At 43.5% G+C, this 20417-nt stretch overlaps 1 protein-coding gene across 2 annotated transcripts; it reads right to left on the bottom strand.

The window, feature by feature from the left end:
• Window positions 1-9956: 9956 nt before the first annotated feature.
• LOC125525594 (cell division cycle protein 27 homolog B-like) lies at window positions 9957-20022 on the bottom strand. 2 transcript variants are annotated; one of them, XM_048690607.1, is made up of 16 exons: window positions 19633-20022; window positions 18477-18549; window positions 18290-18399; window positions 17324-17370; window positions 17137-17234; window positions 16302-16600; window positions 15435-15581; window positions 14283-14523; window positions 13132-13346; window positions 12980-13045; window positions 12362-12481; window positions 12208-12284; window positions 11733-11852; window positions 11027-11246; window positions 10641-10922; window positions 9957-10404 (listed from the first exon to the last, which is right to left on the bottom strand). In XM_048690607.1, exons 1-16 carry the CDS (start codon window positions 19735-19737, stop codon window positions 10348-10350), a joined length of 2277 nt encoding a protein of 758 aa, XP_048546564.1. In that variant the 5' UTR covers window positions 19738-20022; the 3' UTR covers window positions 9957-10347. The 2 variants fall into 2 exon arrangements, with proteins under 2 accessions (XP_048546564.1, XP_048546565.1); XM_048690608.1 differs by having other exon boundaries at window positions 14391-14523; window positions 19633-20021.
• Between the last annotated feature and the right edge of the window lie 395 nt (window positions 20023-20417).

Genomic DNA, 20417 nt, shown 5'->3' with positions numbered 1-20417 from the left:
GCCCTGCACAGCGGCGGCGTAGGGGTGGGTATGTACGGGCCTAGGGATGGATTTATGTGCCGCAGTCCGTGGGTCTGTGACGTGTGGGGCCGGCCTGGTCTTCTCTGTTTGAACTGTGCGGGTGTGGCGTGGGGCAGGTCTGTGCGAAATGTGAACGTTGGATCAAAACAATCACGTTTGGCTCGACAGGACAGCCACGAACGAGGCATCTCCAACGCCGTCCCCTACGAGAGCCGGCCATTCTCCCTGATCTCCTAAAAGTCCGTCTAGTCCCATAAATTCCATTTCAAATGCATAGCAATATGAGAAAAAATTAAAGTGTGATGTTAATAGTGTTCGATTGCAACCAAAAGGCGGCGGATGTTCCTATTTTTTACATGCGTCTGATCTCAAAAGTATTCATTCGACGATCTATATGCAAAAAAGAAACATTTTTGCCCTGCCAAATCGGCTATCCAAACCTCCTAGCTCACTCTGTCGTTGTCTCCTCATCACCAGTCAGCTCCATCTCGACCGCCAAGTATTTCAACTTCTTGACACGGACAACGCGCACTTCATCCAACTCATTCATCCCCGTGGCCAACATCTTGGTATCCTTCGAAGCGGCCGTGAGCCTAACCCTTCTCTCTTCGAGCTTGATCTTTTTTTCTTCGGCTTGATTTTCTTCTCAATCGCCGCCATCAAGATGCTAAACCTCACGGCCTTCTTTTCCTTCTTCACGTCGGAGCGCTTGACACATGCCTCATCCTTGCTCACAAATGTCCTCGAACCTCTTCGTCATCTTGCCTGCCGCCCCTTCTCGCTTCTCCTTCTCCTCTTCTCACTTCTTTCCCCAGAACCCCCTTCTAAACTTCTTCGGAAGCTCTTTTTGTTGGGTCAGTTGGTCATCCGCTTATTTCTCGGTGTTGATGCCGGCTGTCTTGATGGAGTTGGCAATGGATAGTTGTCACTTTTGCTGCCTGATATGTCTCCAATGTATCTATAATTTTTGTTTGTTCCATGCTATTATATTATCTGTTTTGGATGTTTATTGGGCTTTATTATACACTTATATATTATTTTTGGGACTAACCTACTCCCTCCGGTCCATTTTAGTTTGCGTCTAACTTTTTTTCATTTTTCCCGTATTACTCTGCGCATTCCCTTTTTCTCTCGGCGCTTTCCAATTCTATCCCTCCTCCCGCCTCTCATGCAACCAATCCCATGCATGCATTAACTCCTCTCCTTCCTACTGGTACGCTAGTGGGGGGACAAACCAGGAGACGGGATAGGCAACCGAGGAGGACTAGCGAATCACGCATGCACAATTATTACGGCCCAGCTCTCCGCATGCCTGCGGCTTTACTCTAGCAAAGGGAAAATTAGTCCAAAAAACAAAACCGCTGCCCTCCTTGGTATCCGGGTGTGGAGTTATGCGCTGAGTAAAAAGGACCGGAGGGAGTACTAACCCAAGGCACAGTGCAAATTGTTGTTTTTTGCTTATTTCAGTGTTTCGCGGAAAAGGAATATCAAATGGAATTCAAACGGAATGAAACCTTCAGGAGAGTTATTTTTGGAACAAACGTGATCCAGGGGACTTGGAGTAGACGTCGAGAAAGAAACGAGGTGACCACGAGGTAGGGAGGCGCGCCTGCCCCCCTGGGCGCGCCCCCCACCCTCGTGGGCCCCTTGCAGCTCCACCGACCTACTTCTTACTCCTATATATATCCATATACCCCGAAAACATCCAAGAGCACCACGAAACCCTATTTCCACCGCCGCAACCTTCTGTACCCAAGAGATCCCATCTTGCGGCCTTTTCCGGAGCTCCGTTGGAGGGGGAATCGATCACGGAGGGCTTCTACATCAACACCATAGCTTCTCCGATGATGTGTGAGTAGTTTACCACAGACCTTCGGGTCCATAGTTATTAGCTAGATGGCTTCTTCTCTCTCTTTGGATCTCAATACAATGTTCTCCTCGATCTTCTTGGAGATCTATTCGATGTAATTCTTTTTGCGGTGTGTTTGCCGAGATCCGATGAATTGTGGGTTTATGATCAAGTTTATTTATGAACAATATTTGATTCTTCTATGAAATCTTTTATGTATGATTGGTTATGTTTGCAAGTCTCTTCGAATTATCAGTTTGGTTTGCCCTACTAGATTGATCTTTCTTGCAATGGGAGAAGTGCTTAGCTTTGGGTTCAATCTTGTGGTGTCCTTTCCCAGTGACAACAGGGACAGCAAGGCACGTATTGTATTATTGCCATCGAGGATAAAAATATGGGGTTTATATCATATTGCTTGAGTTTATCCCTCTACATCATGTTATCTTGCCTAATGCATTACTTTGTTCTTATGAACTTAATACTCTAGATGCATGCTGGATAGTGGTCGATGTGTGGAGTAATAGTAGAAGATGCAGAATCGTTTTGGTCTACTTGTCGCGGACGTGATGCCTATATACATGATCATGCCCAGATATTCTCATAATTATGCACTTTTCTATCAATTGCTCGACAGTAATTTGTTCACCCACCGTAATACTTATGCTATCTTGAGAGAAGCCACTAGTGAAACCTATGGCCCCCGGGTCTATCTTTTATCATATAAGTTTCCAATCTATTTTTACTTTGCAATCTTTATTTTCCTATCTATATCATAAAAATACCAAAAATATTTATCATATTATCTCTATCAGATCTCACTCTCGTAAGTGACCGTGAAGGGATTGACAACCCCTTTATCGCGTTGGTTGCGAGGTTCTTATTTGTTTGTGTAGGTACGAGGGACTTGCGTGTAGTCTCCTACTGGATTGATACCTTGGTTCTCAAAAACTGAGGGAAATACTTACGCTACTTTGCTGTTGGAAATATGCCCTAGAGGCAATAATAAATTGATTATTATTATATTTCCTTGTTCATGATAATCATTTATTATCCATGCTATAATTGTATTGATAGGAAACTCAGATACATGTGTGGATACATAGACAACACCATGTCCCTAGTAAGCCTCTAGTTGACTAGCTCGTTGATCAATAGATGGTTACGGTTTCCTGACCATGGACATTGGATGTCATTGATAACGGGATCACATCATTAGGAGAATGATGTGATGGACAAGACCCAATCCTAAGCCTAGCACAAAGATCGTGTAGTTCGTATGCTAAAGCTTTTCTAATGTCAAGTATCATTTCCTTAGACCATGAGATTGTGCAACTCCCGGATACCGTAGGAATGCTTTGGGTGTACCAAACGTCACAACGTAACTGGGTGACTATAAAGGTGCACTACAGGTATCTCCGAAAGTGTCTGTTGGGTTGGCACGAATCGAGACTGGGATTTGTCACTCCGTGTAAACGGAGAGGTATCTCTGGGCCCACTCGGTAGGACATCATCATAATGTGCACAATGTGATCAAGGAGTTGATCGCGGGATGATGTGTTACAGAACGAGTAAAGAGACTTGCCGGTAACGAGATTGAACAAGGTATCGGGATACCGACGATCGAATCTCGGGCAAGTGTCGTACCGATAGACAAAGGGAATTGTATACGGGATTGATTAAGTCCTTGACATCGTGGTTCATCCGATGAGATCATCGTGGAACATGTGGGAGCCAACATGGGTATCCAGATCCCGCTGTTGGTTATTGACCGGAGAGTCATCTCGGTCATGTCTGCATGTCTCCCGAACCCGTAGGGTCTACACACTTAAGGTTCGGTGACGCTAGGGTTATAGAGATATTAGTATGCGGTAACCAGAAAGTTGTTCGGAGTCCCGGATGAGATCCCGGACGTCACGAGGAGTTCCTGAATGGTCCGGAGGTAAAGAATTATATATAGGAAGCGCTATTTCGGCCATCGGGACAAGTTTCGGGGTCACCGGTATTGTACCGGGACCACCGGAAGGGTCCCGGGGGTCCACCGGGTGGGGCCACCTGCCCCGGGGGCCACATGGGCTGTAGGGGGTGCGCCTTGGCCTACATGTTCCAAGGGCACCAGCCCCAAGAGGCCCATGCGCCAATAGAAGAGAAAAAGGGGAGAGTCCTAAAAGGGCAAGGCACCTCCGAGGTGCCTTGGGGAGGATGGACTCCTCCCCCCTTGGCCGCACCCTTCCTTGGAGGAAGGGGCAAGGGCTGCGCCTCCCCCCTCTCCCTTGGCCCTATATATAGTGGGGAAAAGGAGGAGCAATCATACCTAAGGCCTGGCGCCTCCCTCTCCCTCCCGTGACACATCTCCCTCCTCCCGCAGCGCTTAGCGAAGCCCTGTTGGAATCCCGCTACTTCCACCACGCCGTCGTGCTGCTGGATCTCCATCAACCTCTCCCTCCTCCTTGCTGGATCAAGGCGTGGGAGATGTCTCCGTTCCGTACGTGTGTTGAACGCGGAGGTGCCGTCCGTTCGGCGCTAGGATCATCGGTGATTTGGATCACGACGAGTACGACTCCATCAACCCCGTTCTCTTGAACGCTTCCGCGCGCGATCTACAAGGGTATGTAGATCCACTCCTCCCTCGTTGCTAGATGACTCCATAGATAGATCTTGGTGACACGTAGGAAAATTTTGAATTTATTCTACGTTCCCCAACACCTCACTCTGAAATTCCTTGAACTTTTCAAAGGTCTCAGACTTGTGTTTCATTAAGTAGACATACCCATATCTACTCAAGTCATCAGTGAGGGTGAGAACATAATGATAGCCACCGCGAGCCTCAACACTCATTGGACCGCACACATCAGTATGTATGATTACCAATAAGTTGGTTGCTCGCTCCATTGTTCCTGAGAATGGAGTCTTGGTCATTTTACCCATGAGGCATGGTTCGCACGTGTCAACTGATTCGTAATCAAGAGACTCTAAAAGTCCATCTGCATGGAGCTTCTTCATGCGTTTGACACCTATGTGATCAAGGCGGCAGTGCCACAAGTATGTGGGACTATCATTATCAACCTTACATCTTTTGGTATTCACACTATGAATATGTGTAGCATTACGCTCGAGATTCATTAAGAATAAACCATTCACCATCGGAGCATGACCATAAAACATATCTCTCATATAAATAGAACAACCATTATTCTCGGATTTAAATGAGTAGCCATCTCGAATTAAACGAGATCCTGATACAATGTTCATGCTCAAAGCTAGCACTAAATAACAATTATTGAGGTTTAAAACTAATCCCGTAGGTAAATGTAGAGGTAGCGTGCTGACGGCGATCACATCGACCTTGGAACCATTCCCGACGCGCATCGTCACCTCGTCCTTCGCCAGTCTCCGCTTATTCCGCAGCTCCTGCTTTGAGTTACAAATGTGAGCAACCGCACCGGTATCAAATACCCAGGAGCTACTACGAGTACTGGTAAGGTACACATCAATTACATGTATATCACATATACCTTTCGTGATGCCAGCCTTCTTGTCCGCTAAGTATTTGGGGCAGTTCCGCTTCCAGTGACCACTTCCCTTGCAATAAAAACACTCAGTCTCGGGCTTGGGTCCATTCTTTGGCTTCTTCCCGACAGCTTGCTTACGGGGCGCGGCAACTCCCTTGCAGTCCTTCTTGAAGTTCTTCTTACCATTGCCTTTCTTGAACTTAGTGGTTTTATTCACCATCAACACTTGATGTTCCTTTTTGACTTCTACCTCTGCTGATTTCAGCATTGCAAATACTTCAGGAATGGTCTTTTCCATCCCCTGCATATTGAAGTTCATCACAAAGCTCTTGTAGCTTGGTGGAAGCGACTGAAGGATTCTGTCAATGACCGCGTCATCCGGGAGATTAACTCCCAGCTGAGTCAAGTGGTTATGCAACCCAGACATTTTGAGTATGTGCTCGCTGACAGAACTATTTTCCTCCATCTTACAGCTGAAGAACTTGTCGGGGACTTCATATCTCTCGACTCGGGCATGAGCTTGAAAAACCATTTTCAGCTCTTCGAACATCTCATATGCTCCGTGTCTCTCAAAACGCTTTTGGAGCCCCGGTTCTAAGCTGTAAAGCATGCCGCACTGAACGAGGGAGTAATCATCAGCACGTGTCTGCCAAGCGTTCATAACGTCTTGGTTCTGTGGGACGGGTGTGTCACCTAGCGGTGCTTCTAGGACATAATCTTTCTTGGCAGCTATGAGGATGATCCTCAGGTTCCGGACCCAGTCCGTATAGTTGCTGCCATCGTCTTTCAGCTTGGTTTTCTCTAGGAACGCGTTGAAGTTGAGGACAACGTGGGCCATTTGATCTACAAGACATATTATAAATATTTTAGATTAAGTTCATGATAATTAAGTTCATCTAATCAAATTATTAAATGAACTCCCACTCAGATAGACATCCCTCCAGTCATCTAAGTATAACATGATCCGAGTTAACTAGGCCGTGTCCGATCATCACGTGAGACGGACTAGTCAACATCGGTGAACATCTTCATGTTGATCGTATCTTCTATACGACTCATGCTCGACCTTTCGGTCTTCTGTGTTCCGAGGCCATGTCTGTACATGCTAGGCTCGTCAAGTCAACCTAAGTGTATTGCGTGTGTAAATCTGTCTTACACCCGTTGTATTCGAACGTTAGAATCTATCACACCCGATCATCACGTGGTGCTTAGAAACAACGAACCTTCGCAACGGTGCACAGTTAGGGGGAACACTTTCCTGAAATTATTACGAGGGATCATCTTATTTAAGCTACCGTCGTTCTAAGCAAATAAGATGTAAAACATGATAAACATCACATGCAATCAAATAGTGACATGATATGGCCAATATCATTTTGCTCCTTTTGATCTCCATCTTCGGGGCTCCATGATCATCGTTGTCACCGGCATGACACCATGATCTCCATCATCGTGTCTTCTTGAAGTTGTCTCGTCATCTATTACTTCTACTACTATGGCTAACGCTTTAGCAATAAAGTAAAGTAATTACATGACGTTTATGTTGACACGCAGGTCATAAATAAATAAAGACAACTCCTATGGCTCCTGCCGGTTGTCATACTCATCGACATGCAAGTCGTGATTCCTATTACAAGAACATGATCAATCTCATACATCACATATATCATTCATCACATCCTTTTGGCCATATCACATCACAAGGCATATGCTGCAAAAACAAGTTAGACGTCCTCTAATTGTTGTTGCAAGTTTTTACGTGGCTGCTATAGGTTTCTAGCAAGAACGTTTCTTACCTACGCGAAAACCACAACGTGATATGCCAATTTCCATTTACCCTTCATAAGGACCCTTTTCATCGAATCCGATCCGACTAAAGTGGGAGAGACAGACACCCGCTAGCCACCTTATGCAACTAGTGCATGTCAGTCGGTGGAAGCAGTCTCACGTAAGAGTACATGTAAGGTCGGTCCGGGCTGCTTCATCCCACGATGCCGCCAATCAAGATAAGACTAGTAACGGCAAGCAAATTGACAATATCCACGCCCACAACTGCTTTGTGTTCTACTCGTGCATAGAAACTACGCATAGACCTAGCTCATGATGCCACTGTTAGGGATCGTAGCAGAAATTCAAAATTTTCCACGCATCACCAAGATCAATCTATGGAGTAATCTAGCAACGAGGGGAAGGAGAGTGCATCTACATACCCTTGTAGATCGCTAAGCGGAAGCGTTCAAGTGAATGGGGTTGATGGAGTCGTACTCGTCATGATCCAAATCACCGATGATCCTAGTGCCGAACGGACGGCACCTCCGCGTTCAACACACGTGCAGCCCGGTGACGTTTCCTACGCCTTGATCCAGCAAGGAGAGAAGGAGAGATTGGGGAAGACTCCATCCAGCAGCAGCACGACGGCGTGGTGGTGGTGGAGGAGCGCGGGACTCCAGCAGGGCTTCGCCAAGCACTACGAGAGACGAGGAGGGAGAGGGGTAGGGCTGCGCCAACAGAGCAGGAACTTCATGTGTTGGGCTGCCCCTTTGCCTCCACTACATATAGGAGGAGAGGGAGGGCTGCGCCCCCACCTAGGGTTTCCTCCCTAGGGGTGGCGGCAGCCCTACATCCCCATCTGGGGTGGCGGCCACAAGGGGGAGAGGGGGAGGCGCACCTGAGGTGGGCCTTAGGGCCCATCTGCCCTAGGGTTTGCCCCCTCCCCTCTTGGAGGCGCCTTGGGCCTTAGTGGGAGGCGCCCCAGCCCACCTAGGGGCTGGTCCCTTCCCACTATTGGCCCATGTAGGCCTCCGGGGCTGGTGGCCCCACCTGGTGGACCCCCGGACCCCTCCGGTGGTCCCGGTACACTATCGGTGATGCCCGGAACACTTCCGGTGGCCAAAACCATACTTCCTATATATCAATCTTTACCTCCGGACCATTCCGAAACTCCTCGTGACGTCCGGGATCTCATCCGGGACTCCGAACAACATTCGGTAACCGCGTACATACTTTCCCTATAACCCTAGCGTCATCGAACCTTAAGTGTGTAGACCCTACGGGTTTGGGAGTCATGCAGACATGGCCGAGACAACTCTCCGGTCAATAACCAACAGCTGGATCTGGATACCCATGTTGGCTCCCACATGCTCCACGATGATCTCATCGGATGAACCACGATGTCAAGGATTTAATCAATCCCGTATACAATTCCCTTTGTCTAGCGGTACGATACTTGCCCGAGATTCGATCGTCGGTATCCCGATACCTTGTTCAATCTCGTTACCGGCAAGTCTCTTTACTCGTTCCGTAACACATCATCCCGTGATCAACTCCTTGGTCACATTGTGCACATTATGATGATGTCCTACCGAGTGGGCCCAGAGATACCTCTCCGTTTACACAGAGTGACAAATCCCAGTCTCGATTCGTGCCAACCCAACAGACACTTTCGGAGATACCTGTAGTGTACCTTTATAGCCACCCAGTTACGTTGTGACGTTTGGCACACCCAAAGTACTCCTACGGTATCCGGCAGTTGCACAATCTCATGGTCTAAGAAAATGATACTTGACATTAGAAAAGCTTTAGCATACAAACTACACGATCTTGTGCTAGGCTTAGGATTGAGTCTTGTCCATCACATCATTCTCCTAATGATGTGATCCCGTTATCAACGACATCCAATGTCCATGGTCAGGAAACCATAACCATCTATTGATCAACGAGCTAGTCAACTAGAGGCTTACTAAGAACATGGTGTTGTCTATGTATCCACACATGTATCTAAGTTTCCTATCAATACAATTCTAGCATGGATAATAAACGATTATCATAAACAATGAAATATAATATAATAATAACCAATTTATTATTGCCTCTAGGGCATATTTCCAACACAACTCGCCCTCAGGCCCTTTTTTGCGCCACCTCGCCCCCAGGCGCCGATTTTAGGCGCCCCCTGGGGGGCCAACGGCTGAAGATGCTCTAACCGTTGCATCAGTTCCAACCATCGCATCTTGTGCGATGCGTCTTTTCCAAACATATATAAGCTGTACTAGTTCTATCAATCAATACAAGTTGATCTTTCACTTAAACACCTCCGTCCCAAAATATAAGAACGTTTTTCATAATACACTAGTATGAAAAACGTTCTTATATTTTGGGACAGAGGAAGTACTAGAAAGAAAATGTAGGTTTAAATGGTATGCACCAGATAAGCAGACATATTTTGGGAACCAAAAGTAGATCTTACCCGATCATTCCAGTTCATGTAATAAACAGGGATACAGTACAGTATGCTAAATTACACTTGAAATTTCTAAATATTGCCTACTGCGGTAGAATTCTTCTTGATCTGTCAATGTTTACCAATGTGATGCCAGACTACAAGCAATAGATCAGTATGGTAACATAACGAGATGTTACACTTTTCACTTGGGTTGGATGCAGAGCCACGCATACGTTCCATCATCTCCCCACTACATGCAATGGAACAAGGCGGACACGCAGAGCATCATCCCACCTACTTGTACAGAAATGCTTCAAACCCTCGAATACAGCACCAGAGAAGAATACTGGTACTGTACAATTCACAATCTGTTTGATTCGGCATGATCTTGCCCCGGCATCGTTTTCATATTTCTCGACGATTTCTTTTGATACTCGTACAATTGTACAATGATACAGGCCTCGCTGCCAATACTCAGCTTGTACACCTAAACTACTACACATGTTGTGTTTGTGCTGTCAGTGTACAGGTTACAGCTAATGCTACAAAACTGGGTGGTTAATGGTACACTAATGCCCCAAGAGAATCCATAGTTGCTGTAAATTCTGGTTCCACATGATGTGCTTGCTTCCTTCAACCTCTGAGTTCCTCTCAGAAAGCACATTCAGGCCATGACTCGGAAGCACAAGCAGAAACTCATAGATCTGAATAAATGTCCATTTCTCAGTTTGTGCTTTAAAGTGAACTTACAGGTCATCATCCTCCATCAGTTCATCTGGAAGGTGTACTTTCTCCATTGCAGACTGCCAAACATCAGACAGTATTCAAATACAAGTAATTCAAATTGATGAGACCAGCACAGTAATGGGAAGAAATTAAAAGAAAGTGTAACAATTTAACTAGCAGTTATTATGGGACCACTCTAGGAAAAGAAAAACATAGGTTGGCTTATGTATAACAAAAAAAAATGTACTGAGGAAACAAAAAGGCAGCAAATGGGGCAGCTTGCAGTAATAAGTAAAATACGATAGTGTCATACCTTGATTATAGCAAGGTCGGCAGCAGGAGGTTTCAAATCAAGGGCAACGCCAAAGCAAAATACAGCCTTGTCGAGAATATTGAGTTGCTTGTATATCTTGCCCATAAGTGCATACATACTACTCTCATGAGGTGCAATCTCCCTTAGCCGTTCCAACTCATCCAGAGCCTCCTGATATTTTTGAAGGCCTACCAGAATTAAAGCCTTCTGATACTTAGGAAGTGGATTCTTCTTATCAGAAAATATGGCTTTCTCCATCATCTCCAATGCATCCTCATCTCTCTGTCAAAGTTCAAAATCAAAAAGACGTTCATATTTACGAATTGGGCAGAAGACAACAACACTTCAAACCAGTAACTACTTCACAGTCTTTGACAATGTCAAACCTTTAGAGCATGTAAGGCCATCCCAAGATAGCACATAAGAACAGAAGAACGGGGATTTATCTGAAATGCCCTTCTAAAATGATGCTCAGCAAACTCAAACTTTTCCTGGCGAAGGTAAACTACTCCAAGCCCATACCAGGCATTGTAGTGCCTTTCATCTACCTGAAGTGCACATCGGTAGAATTTAACACTGTTCTCGTAATCCTCCAATGCAGAATATCTGCAGTTCAAAGGAAAGAAAGTAGGATCAAAATAAATTGGCAAATGATCTCAAACATTAATAGTGGATGAAATAGAAAGATTAAGTGCGGCAACTAAAATGGAAATTGATAGGTGCGTCAACAGATGTTAAAAACATGATGTATTGGTGATTAGAAATAGGATGGCATCTTGGCTCTCATCGAATCACAATTCAACCATGATATCTAGGATGTGAAGGACGTTTCCATATGTCACTGGACGACTTATACAACTGTCAGAACACATGGTCAAACTTTGGATTTAAAAGGGTCAACATGCCAGATGATCATTCATAGTTAGATAAGTACGGTTGCAACTGTGTTGGTACATCTATAGAAATTGAAGGACCTAAATGCACAACTACAACCTTCAAGTTCACAGACCCCAAGTGACAAGTCCATGAAAAGGTAAGTGCAATTACTCAAATACAAATATACGATCAATAATTATGGGAGGCAACACATACTCGTGACCGCATAGAGTGTGAGCATATGCTACTCTTGAGTCAAGCTGTACAGCACGCTGGAAGTTCTTTAAAGCAGTCTCATGATCTTTCCGCAAGGCAAAGCAATTTCCCACTGCACACCTGTTCGCATTCAAAACAAATATAGTAGAAACGGTCACATTTATGCAAGATTTGCAATTGTACACTAGATTTGTCCCATTGCCTAGCGCTGCGCTGAGACAAAGATCAATTTTTAACATCATCAATCAAAAACTGGAGAGGCCACAAATAGCTTTCATAATCCTCAACTTTCATTTCTTTTAACCCTGTGTCTAGGTCCGAACAAAAGGGAGGAACCATTGCAAAATGGAGAGAGAGAGACAGAGAGAGAGAGAGAAGTTTCCGCAAAAGCAAAAGGACGGAAGTAACAGAAAACATACTGCAGGGGAAAAATGGCCCAGCATGATTATTAACTTCTGAGAGGCAACCGACATACCATGCTTGAGGAGATAGTCGATCAACAGAAATAAGCTCCTGAGCAAGGTAACTTAGCCTCATTTCCTCATTCAAATGCTACAAAAGAAGCATGTGAGCTCGGAGCTAAATATGGTTAAAAAGTAAGCAAGTGTAACGGCAGTGAGTTCGCTTACATAAAGAACAGTAGAGTATATGTCCATTCCCTCCAACGTGCACGGTGATAATCGATGCGCTAACTCAAAGAAATGATCAGCTTCTAAATAATCGACCAATTCAAAATATGCCTTCCCAACCTGCATAGTTGACCAAAACGATAATAAGCTTATGATGCCAACGGAAATAAGTATGCAAATTATTCATTTTGTATATATCATAATAATATTAAAATATCAACGTGTTTTCCATAAAATAAAACTGATAGTTTATTGAAGAGGAAGTCAAATATCTAACATCAATAGTAAAATGAAATTGTCAGGGATGCCCACTCATATAATAACTCTTCAGGGTCAACACTCAAGTTACAACTTTAGAAACATCATTTTACAACATACCAACAAGCAAAATAAACTATAATATTCCCAACAAATATACTAAATTAAGTCCTCAGTTGATTTAAGTCACTCCGAAGAAAACCAGAGGAAGAAAACAAAGTTGTCATCTGAAGTACTCATTTCTATGCAGACCCTATATATAATATTGCATGAAATACAATAGGAACCATATTTTTATAACATAAATCAAAAGTATGCAAAGGATTCTCCAATCATCTTGCAATACTAAACAAATTGTACCTGGCATAAGACCCATCCCGTATTAAATTGTGGCTCTGGGAGTTTCCTGTAGATTTCCAGTGCTTCCTGACCATTAAGTGAATGGAAATGGTTACAACGTTGGGTAGATGGTTAGTATTTCTGTAGTTGAAACCTGTACATCTTTAATGTACCTGGCACTTAAACAAGCAAGATAGCCTATAGCCTTCCCCAAGTGTCCGCAAAAGTCCCAATAGCTCCCTGATACCAGTCGCCATTTTGGAGTCTTGTGACAGGGTTCGCTCAGCTTTATCTTGCTCAAAGTACCTTCCTTCAGCTATACTTAAAGAAGATGAAGTTGCTGCTATATTATCTGTCCACATCTCATCAACAGCTTCATACCTGCTTCCTGAGACTCAGAAAAATAATTTGCATCTTACATGTGAAGATGACAGAGAAGGGAACATGCTGCGTTTATCCATAAAGCGCAATGCAATGGAGATTATTCCTAGGAACTAGGAAATATATAATTCTACAAAACGGTAATATGCTATAGCAAAAGCTAAGGTGAAATAGTCAGTACGATCCAGTAAAAGATAAAACAATATATGCCATTTCACAGCGACAAATTCCACAGATCTTGAAACAAGTTTACACTGAGAGAAATTGCTTTCAATATTTAATCATGATGATTTGTTTTCTACGTACGAGTGAAGTAGAATCATCATGGAATGGTTTAAGGACCCTTGGTGCCATTTACTCAACGAGAAAATATATAAAGAGATCATTTGGCAGCCAAAATTACATCGCTTTCCAGTGAAAATATATATCTTCTCAAGGATACATTCCATAAATCAAACAATACAATGTCATACCAAAGAAAAGAAATACACAATCTTGCTGTTTATAAGTTATGTAATATGTAAAAAAACAAAACCGCATGTATATAAGGACAGGCGTATGCTTAAAAACAGAGCAGATAATGTTATTGTAGTACCATAAATGCTTGAGATATAAACTGATATTAGGAGATAACATAACACAGAGATTAATGCCATGAACCAGCAAAAATCAGTAAGTAATCTTCCCCTATTTGTCAGCAACCTAAAGGATTTTTAAAATTGGTGTCATAAAAACAATATTCAAATGGAAGTGCAAGAATCATATAGATATGAGCACAAGAAACAGGATAGCAAAATGACTTAACATAACTAATTTAAACTCATAGGCAGAACAGAAACATGTAGATAAAACTGCAGATAGATCCAGAGTGCACAGATATATAACAACATGTCAACCACGTTTACATAACTAGATGGATCATCCACATTGAAATGATAATCACCTTCATCAAAATTTTCTGTAGCCCGTGGCTTTCCTTTCCTAACTTGCACAGAACGTATGGCTGTCGAACACAATTTTGATGATGTGGACGAGTTTACTCGCAATTTACCTGACGAGTGATCTGATCCATTTCCTCCAAACTGAGATATATTGGAATTCGAATTTATTGGTGTATCCCTAGATAGTCTTGCACTTCTTCGAGGTACTGAATCACCACTCGGATTAAAGAGTCTTCCAGTCACCTGAAAAGAATCCTCAAGTCTAATATCATCATAAGCAAAAAAATGAAGCATGAGATGTAAATTAAAGAATGTGCTGACTATTAGCAGAAGTAATAGAAAAGAGGGTGTACAGCCAGACCTGAAAGCTACATAACAACAACAAAAAATGACCCTACGTTAGATTGCATGGGTTATTCTAACAGACGGCAATGAGAAAAGAAAAATATTACTGAGGAAAGATCTTCAATGCACAGTAGTGCAGATTAACCAGTTTCACATCCACCGAGTATTACACCATAGAGGAACTTATAGCAACAAAATGATAACATAACAGAAAATATTAGATTATAGCAATCTTTTCAGTTCTTAATACCACCAGCTATTATCGTACTATACAGCAATACTGGAATGCGAAGAGGATAAGAAAAGAACGGATAAACAGAAACTCAGGCAAAAATCTAGCAGGTAGACAAGCATCATCAGGGTAGTACTTTAAAGGTAAGGGAATTTGCAACCCAGCTGCAACCAAGCGTACTGTGGATTCACTGGTACTAGCTACTTGCTGGTACACTACACAGCAAGGATACAGCATCCTGAATCTTCATATAGATGACCATGACTGGAATTTTACAGGCTAGAACAGCCAGGAGGTGAAGACAATGTTCACAATTAATACTGAAGCAGGCACCACCAGTTGGGCAACTGGAAAATGGCAGCATGTCATAAAGCATGATCAGCCAATGTGCATTTACTCCAGCACCATATCCTTTTCAGAGAAGAGTTGACGGGGAGGGGCCTACTGTGTTTTTATTAAAATGCAAAAAGAGGTGTATCTGATATCCCACAGTAAGAAAAACCTCTAGCAGTTCCACATATAGGACAAGAGGAACAAATAAAAATCAGATAACAGGTTCAGTTGATGAAACAACAACCTTCTTCAGCCTTGCTTCATCCAAGTATTTTCTTCTAGGTGGTTGGTTCACTGCATTAACCTTTGGTTTGGCCGGAGCATCACCACTTGTTGTATTCTGATAGGCATGGAGATTCCTAAAGAGTGGTGGTGGAACGATGCCAGAAGTCTGTCAAATGATATTAAGTAAAACACAACTCAGCCATAGAGACAAGTCAGACAGGTTACGAACTAAATCTTAAAAATGAAGGAACTAGGTGTCCAAACACTAATTCCAAGTTGTTATAACGTTACACTATTATCAGTTTAAAAAAAAGAAAAAAAAGGGGCAGCCTGGTGCATGTGGCTCCCGCTTGCGCAGGGTCCAGCGAAGGGTCCAACCACTTTGGGTCTATAGTACACAGCCTTTCCCTACATTTCTGTAAGAGGCTGTTTACAGGACTTTGGGTCCAACCACTTTGGGTCTATAGTACACAGCCTTTCCCTACATTTCTGTAAGAGGCTGTTTACAGGACTTTGGGTCCAACCACTTTGGGTCTATAGTACACAGCTTTACTACACTATTATCTCTTCTCCGAAAAATTATTAAACTGATATGAAAATAGTAATATGTGCTAAGCATCACAGCTATTTAATTTCTTGGGCTTTGTTAACCAGAATGATAACATGTTGCAATGGAAAAATGAACCGAAAAGGCTGTGAATAGATCAAATAGGAAGATTCTGGAGACTTTTTGGCTGCTTAACATAAGACATTTTGCCAGTGTCACCAAATGCGAAGCATAAGACATTAAGGCTGATGCTTCCTGTAACCATTGATTATAAGCATTGGTACAACTCTATATTGCCAGATAACCTAGAGAGCAGAGAATCAGTTAGGTTCTACTAACCTGTGTTACAGTTGGTGATGGACTGTCAAACTGTCCTACATTAGATTGTACACTGTTCTGCACATGCAATGCGGTTGCTCTTAGATGAGGATAACCAGGCACTTCAGCTGTGTTGTTAGCAGGCAATTGTTTTATGTGCTTAGGGCTGATATCCACAAGGCTTGCTGATACATTGGGAGATAGAACTCGATTTTCATTGACAAAGTTTGACTTCTCCAGATTTGATGTAGATGTTTGTTCCTGCTGGAGACGTAGGGCAGTTGCTTCCGTAAAACATTCATTTGCATCTTCAGCAACTCCTACAAGATGGTAACACACTTTCAGTCTATGTTTATAACGTGTAAATTATATTTTTAGAGAGGGTGAGGCCAATGAATATTTAGCCATTGTATAAATCACAAGTGAAATGTGAGATGATGAGATAGGGATGCATGCAGCACACTAGGCATATAATGAGTACAGTGGCAATGGTAATATTCTGCATAATGATTAAAAAGAATATCTATTTACTGATAACATGAAGCTAATCGAGAATGGTTGGATGCACTGCAACTTTTTTTTTTGCAGAATTTATCGCAGCAACACTCAAACGTTCTGATACACAAGATTCCCCATATTTCCAAATGTTAGGGTACAGGCAAGACAGACACTGACAATGCAATGTTTCAGAAGGTTCTTTGGAAAATCTGCATTGTATTTTCCATTCTTAACTCCCAAACAAAACGAAAACTTACCTAAAAAAACAAAAACTTCGTTGTGACTTGTGAGGACTTCTAATCAAACAGAAGAATAGACCTATTATAAAATTCCAGTTATGGATGTCTAATGCACCAACCTAGTATACACAATTCCTCATATGCCGCCCACAAAAGAGGATCTAGAGTCAAAGCTTGTGTGAATTGCTCGGCTGCAGCTGCCACTCTGCCAGTGTACCTACAGGGGGGGTGAGGTATATACAATGAACCATGTCTAACAAATCAAAACACACGGAACACAGTTCAGTTCTCCCATGAATAACGGACCTGTAAATTAGTCCAAGAAGGTAATGTCCTGTCGCACCACTTGGAACCTATACACAGGATGTAAAACAACGTAATTAACAATGTGGCCCAAAATATAAAGCAGGCAAAGATGTGACTGCTTTTTCTATTCACTAGCCATTACTTCACCCCTGTAGAATAAAATAGTTCGCCAGCAATCTTAGAAAAATGTCATGCCCCAATATAAGAGAAGGAAAAGAATGTCTGGGCAGTTTGCACCATCCCATGCAGTGTCAAGTAATAGTATTAATCACACACTGTCAATGTTTATCTGGTACAGAATCTATCATATCCACGATTTGTAATAACTAAAAGGGATCAATATAACATTACACAACTAATTTTCATTTATGGCATAGTTGGTACAATTGCTTCAACAGGCAATAATAAGTATCAAAAGGGTCTAATGTTCTTCAAGTGTAACTTTTGGAATGTACTCCCTCCATTCCAAAATAAGTTAAGCTCTAGGTTTTTCCTAAGTCATCCTTGCTTAAGTTGACTAGCTCTGTAAAAAAAATGTGCTAAGATCCACAACACCAAATACACATAGTACAAAAATATATTTCATATAAAGAATCTCAAGAGACTAATTTGATGTTCCAGATGTTAATATATCTTTCTATAGACTTAGTCAGACTTAAACAAGTTTTAGGACAAACCCAGAAATTCAATTATTTTGGAACGGAGGTAGTACTAGATTATAGGCTTTAAAATTCTTAGTGCATAAATCGTTAAAAACACAATAGATCAATTTTTCTAGTTCCAGTTCTGGAAATTACGAGACAGCAGGGACAGATGCTCTTTCTTAGAACCAGTAACGTTTCATGGTACCCCTAGTTCAGAACGGAACTCGAGTTTTGGGGCAAACTTATGACAAATCTACGATCACTGCATGAGATACTTTCAGAAGCACGGGAAACACATCATGTTCACAACCATGCTATATACCTCAACATTTGGTTCATTGACTGGACACAGAGTTTCTTCAGCTTCCCGCAGTAGGTTCATTCGAAAGCATGATATAGCAAACAAGTATCGAGACTCCGGCAGCTTCTTACCTACATAGCATATAGGAAACGCTGACCACAAAAGCACTAAAAACAATTTGGCAACTAAAACAGAAAAATGGTATTACCTTTCAAAATGTGGTATGCAGCATAGGGCTGGTTGTTGTGAAGGTAGCAAGTCGCTAGCAACTGCACATTGGTCTGTACACAGGAGAAAGGCCAAGCACATTTAGTACAATATACACCTGCAAACTGATTTAGAAAATGATTTTGGTATATATCTCTTGAGAAAAAGGGTGCTATCTCTCAAATTTTGGCATTGTTGGATCTGCTTTTGTCTGTTCATCTCATTTTTTGTTACAAAGTGGAGATGGGAGCATGCAGCCCGCGCTCCTACGCTCCGCGAAATCAAACTGCAGCCCACTCTGCTCCGCACTTCCAACTCACATGTAGTTAGAGCGTTATGTGCCACTCCAGGAGGGGAGTTGCAGAGTGAAGAGAATCCAACAGGCTCTAAGAGTCCATTGTACCCTCTCTCTCTCTCCTACTCCCCTCTCTTCCACATTAGCAAATATTCTAGATCGTGCAATAGAGAGTCAGCTAATGTCAGGCCATTGTGTATGTCTCAACTAGCTTCAGATTCATCACTGCTAAAATTTTAATGCGATACACAATAAAGACCAAAAACCAGAAACTCTAATATTTGATTTACATAAACCTGGCTACTGGAGTTCCTGAAAACTACTGCAGGAAATGCAAATAAATAACTAAGCACACATGCTGCAGTTACTAAAAGAACAGAAAAAGATGGATCATATATAATAGTAGCTGATCTAAGCTACTAGATAGCTCAAAAATTCTACAGTTGCTACCTAGAGATTTACACAAGGGAAAATTCACCATAGAGCATAACACGTTATTGTATCTATTCACCCCTAAAATCGGCTAAGTGAACTGTGAAACAGTTCCCTTCCAGGATGCGAAACGACAGCATAAATTCTCCATTAACTGTTGAGAAATCATATGCGCTGCTCCAGTTACAAACGAATTCAAACAATTTTCCCAGACAGCTAGATTAAGATGTTCATGCTCAGACTCGGTAAACCCTAGCCCGAATCCCACCGCCCAAGCTAACGCGGCCCTCGGGAGTACAAAAATAAACGCTAAACCGAACCGCGCAGGCGAAACCCGCAGTGAGGCCGCAGCCGCACACCGGCACAACGCCCGATCTAACGCCTACCTGCCCGGATGGGGGGAAGGGGGGAGGGGGGAGCGGGGCGGTACCTCGGCGGGGAACTGGGCGCAGAGGCGCTCGCAGAGGAAGACGGCGTTGCGGTTCATGAAGAGGCGGAGGCTGCTGTGGACGCGGTCCACCATTAGGGTTTCCATCGCCCGCCGCTCCCGCGGCCCCGGCGAGGAGGAGTCGGCGGCGGCGGCGCCGCGCTGCGCGAGCAGGGGGAGGAGGGGAGGGGAGAGAGAAGCGGGGGGTGGCCTGGTTTGAATCGCGACGGGTGGATTCGGATTCGAGGCCTTTCTGGGTGCGATTTTGGACCGGTGGGGGATTGGAACGAGTCGAATCCGGAAGCAGCGCGGCGTGGGTGTGAGGGAGCGTGGAGCCCTCCCCGGTGCGGTTTGAATTGTCTGGCTGCTCTGATGTGATGTGATGTGCTGCCCCCCTGCCCTGCACAGCGGCGGCGTAGGGGTGGGTATGTACGGGCCTAGGGATGGATTTATGTGCCGCAGTCCGTGGGTCTGTGACGTGTGGGGCCGGCCTGGTCTTCTCTGTTTGAACTGTGCGGGTGTGGCGTGGGGCAGGTCTGTGCGAAATGTGAACGTTGGATCAAAACAATCACGTTTGGCTCGACAGGACAGCCACGAACGAGGCATCTCCAACGCCGTCCCCTACGAGAGCCGGCCATTCTCCCTGATCTCCTAAAAGTCCGTCTAGTCCCATAAATTCCATTTCAAATGCATAGCAATATGAGAAAAAATTAAAGTGTGATGTTAATAGTGTTCGATTGCAACCAAAAGGCGGCGGATGTTCCTATTTTTTACATGCGTCTGATCTC

This window comes from Triticum urartu, chromosome 7 (genome assembly GCF_003073215.2).
Source record: "Triticum urartu cultivar G1812 chromosome 7, Tu2.1, whole genome shotgun sequence".
Taxonomy (NCBI): domain Eukaryota; kingdom Viridiplantae; phylum Streptophyta; class Magnoliopsida; order Poales; family Poaceae; genus Triticum; species Triticum urartu.
The sequence above is the reverse complement of the archived record's forward strand: the minus strand, read 5'-3'. Positions and strand labels throughout refer to the sequence as shown.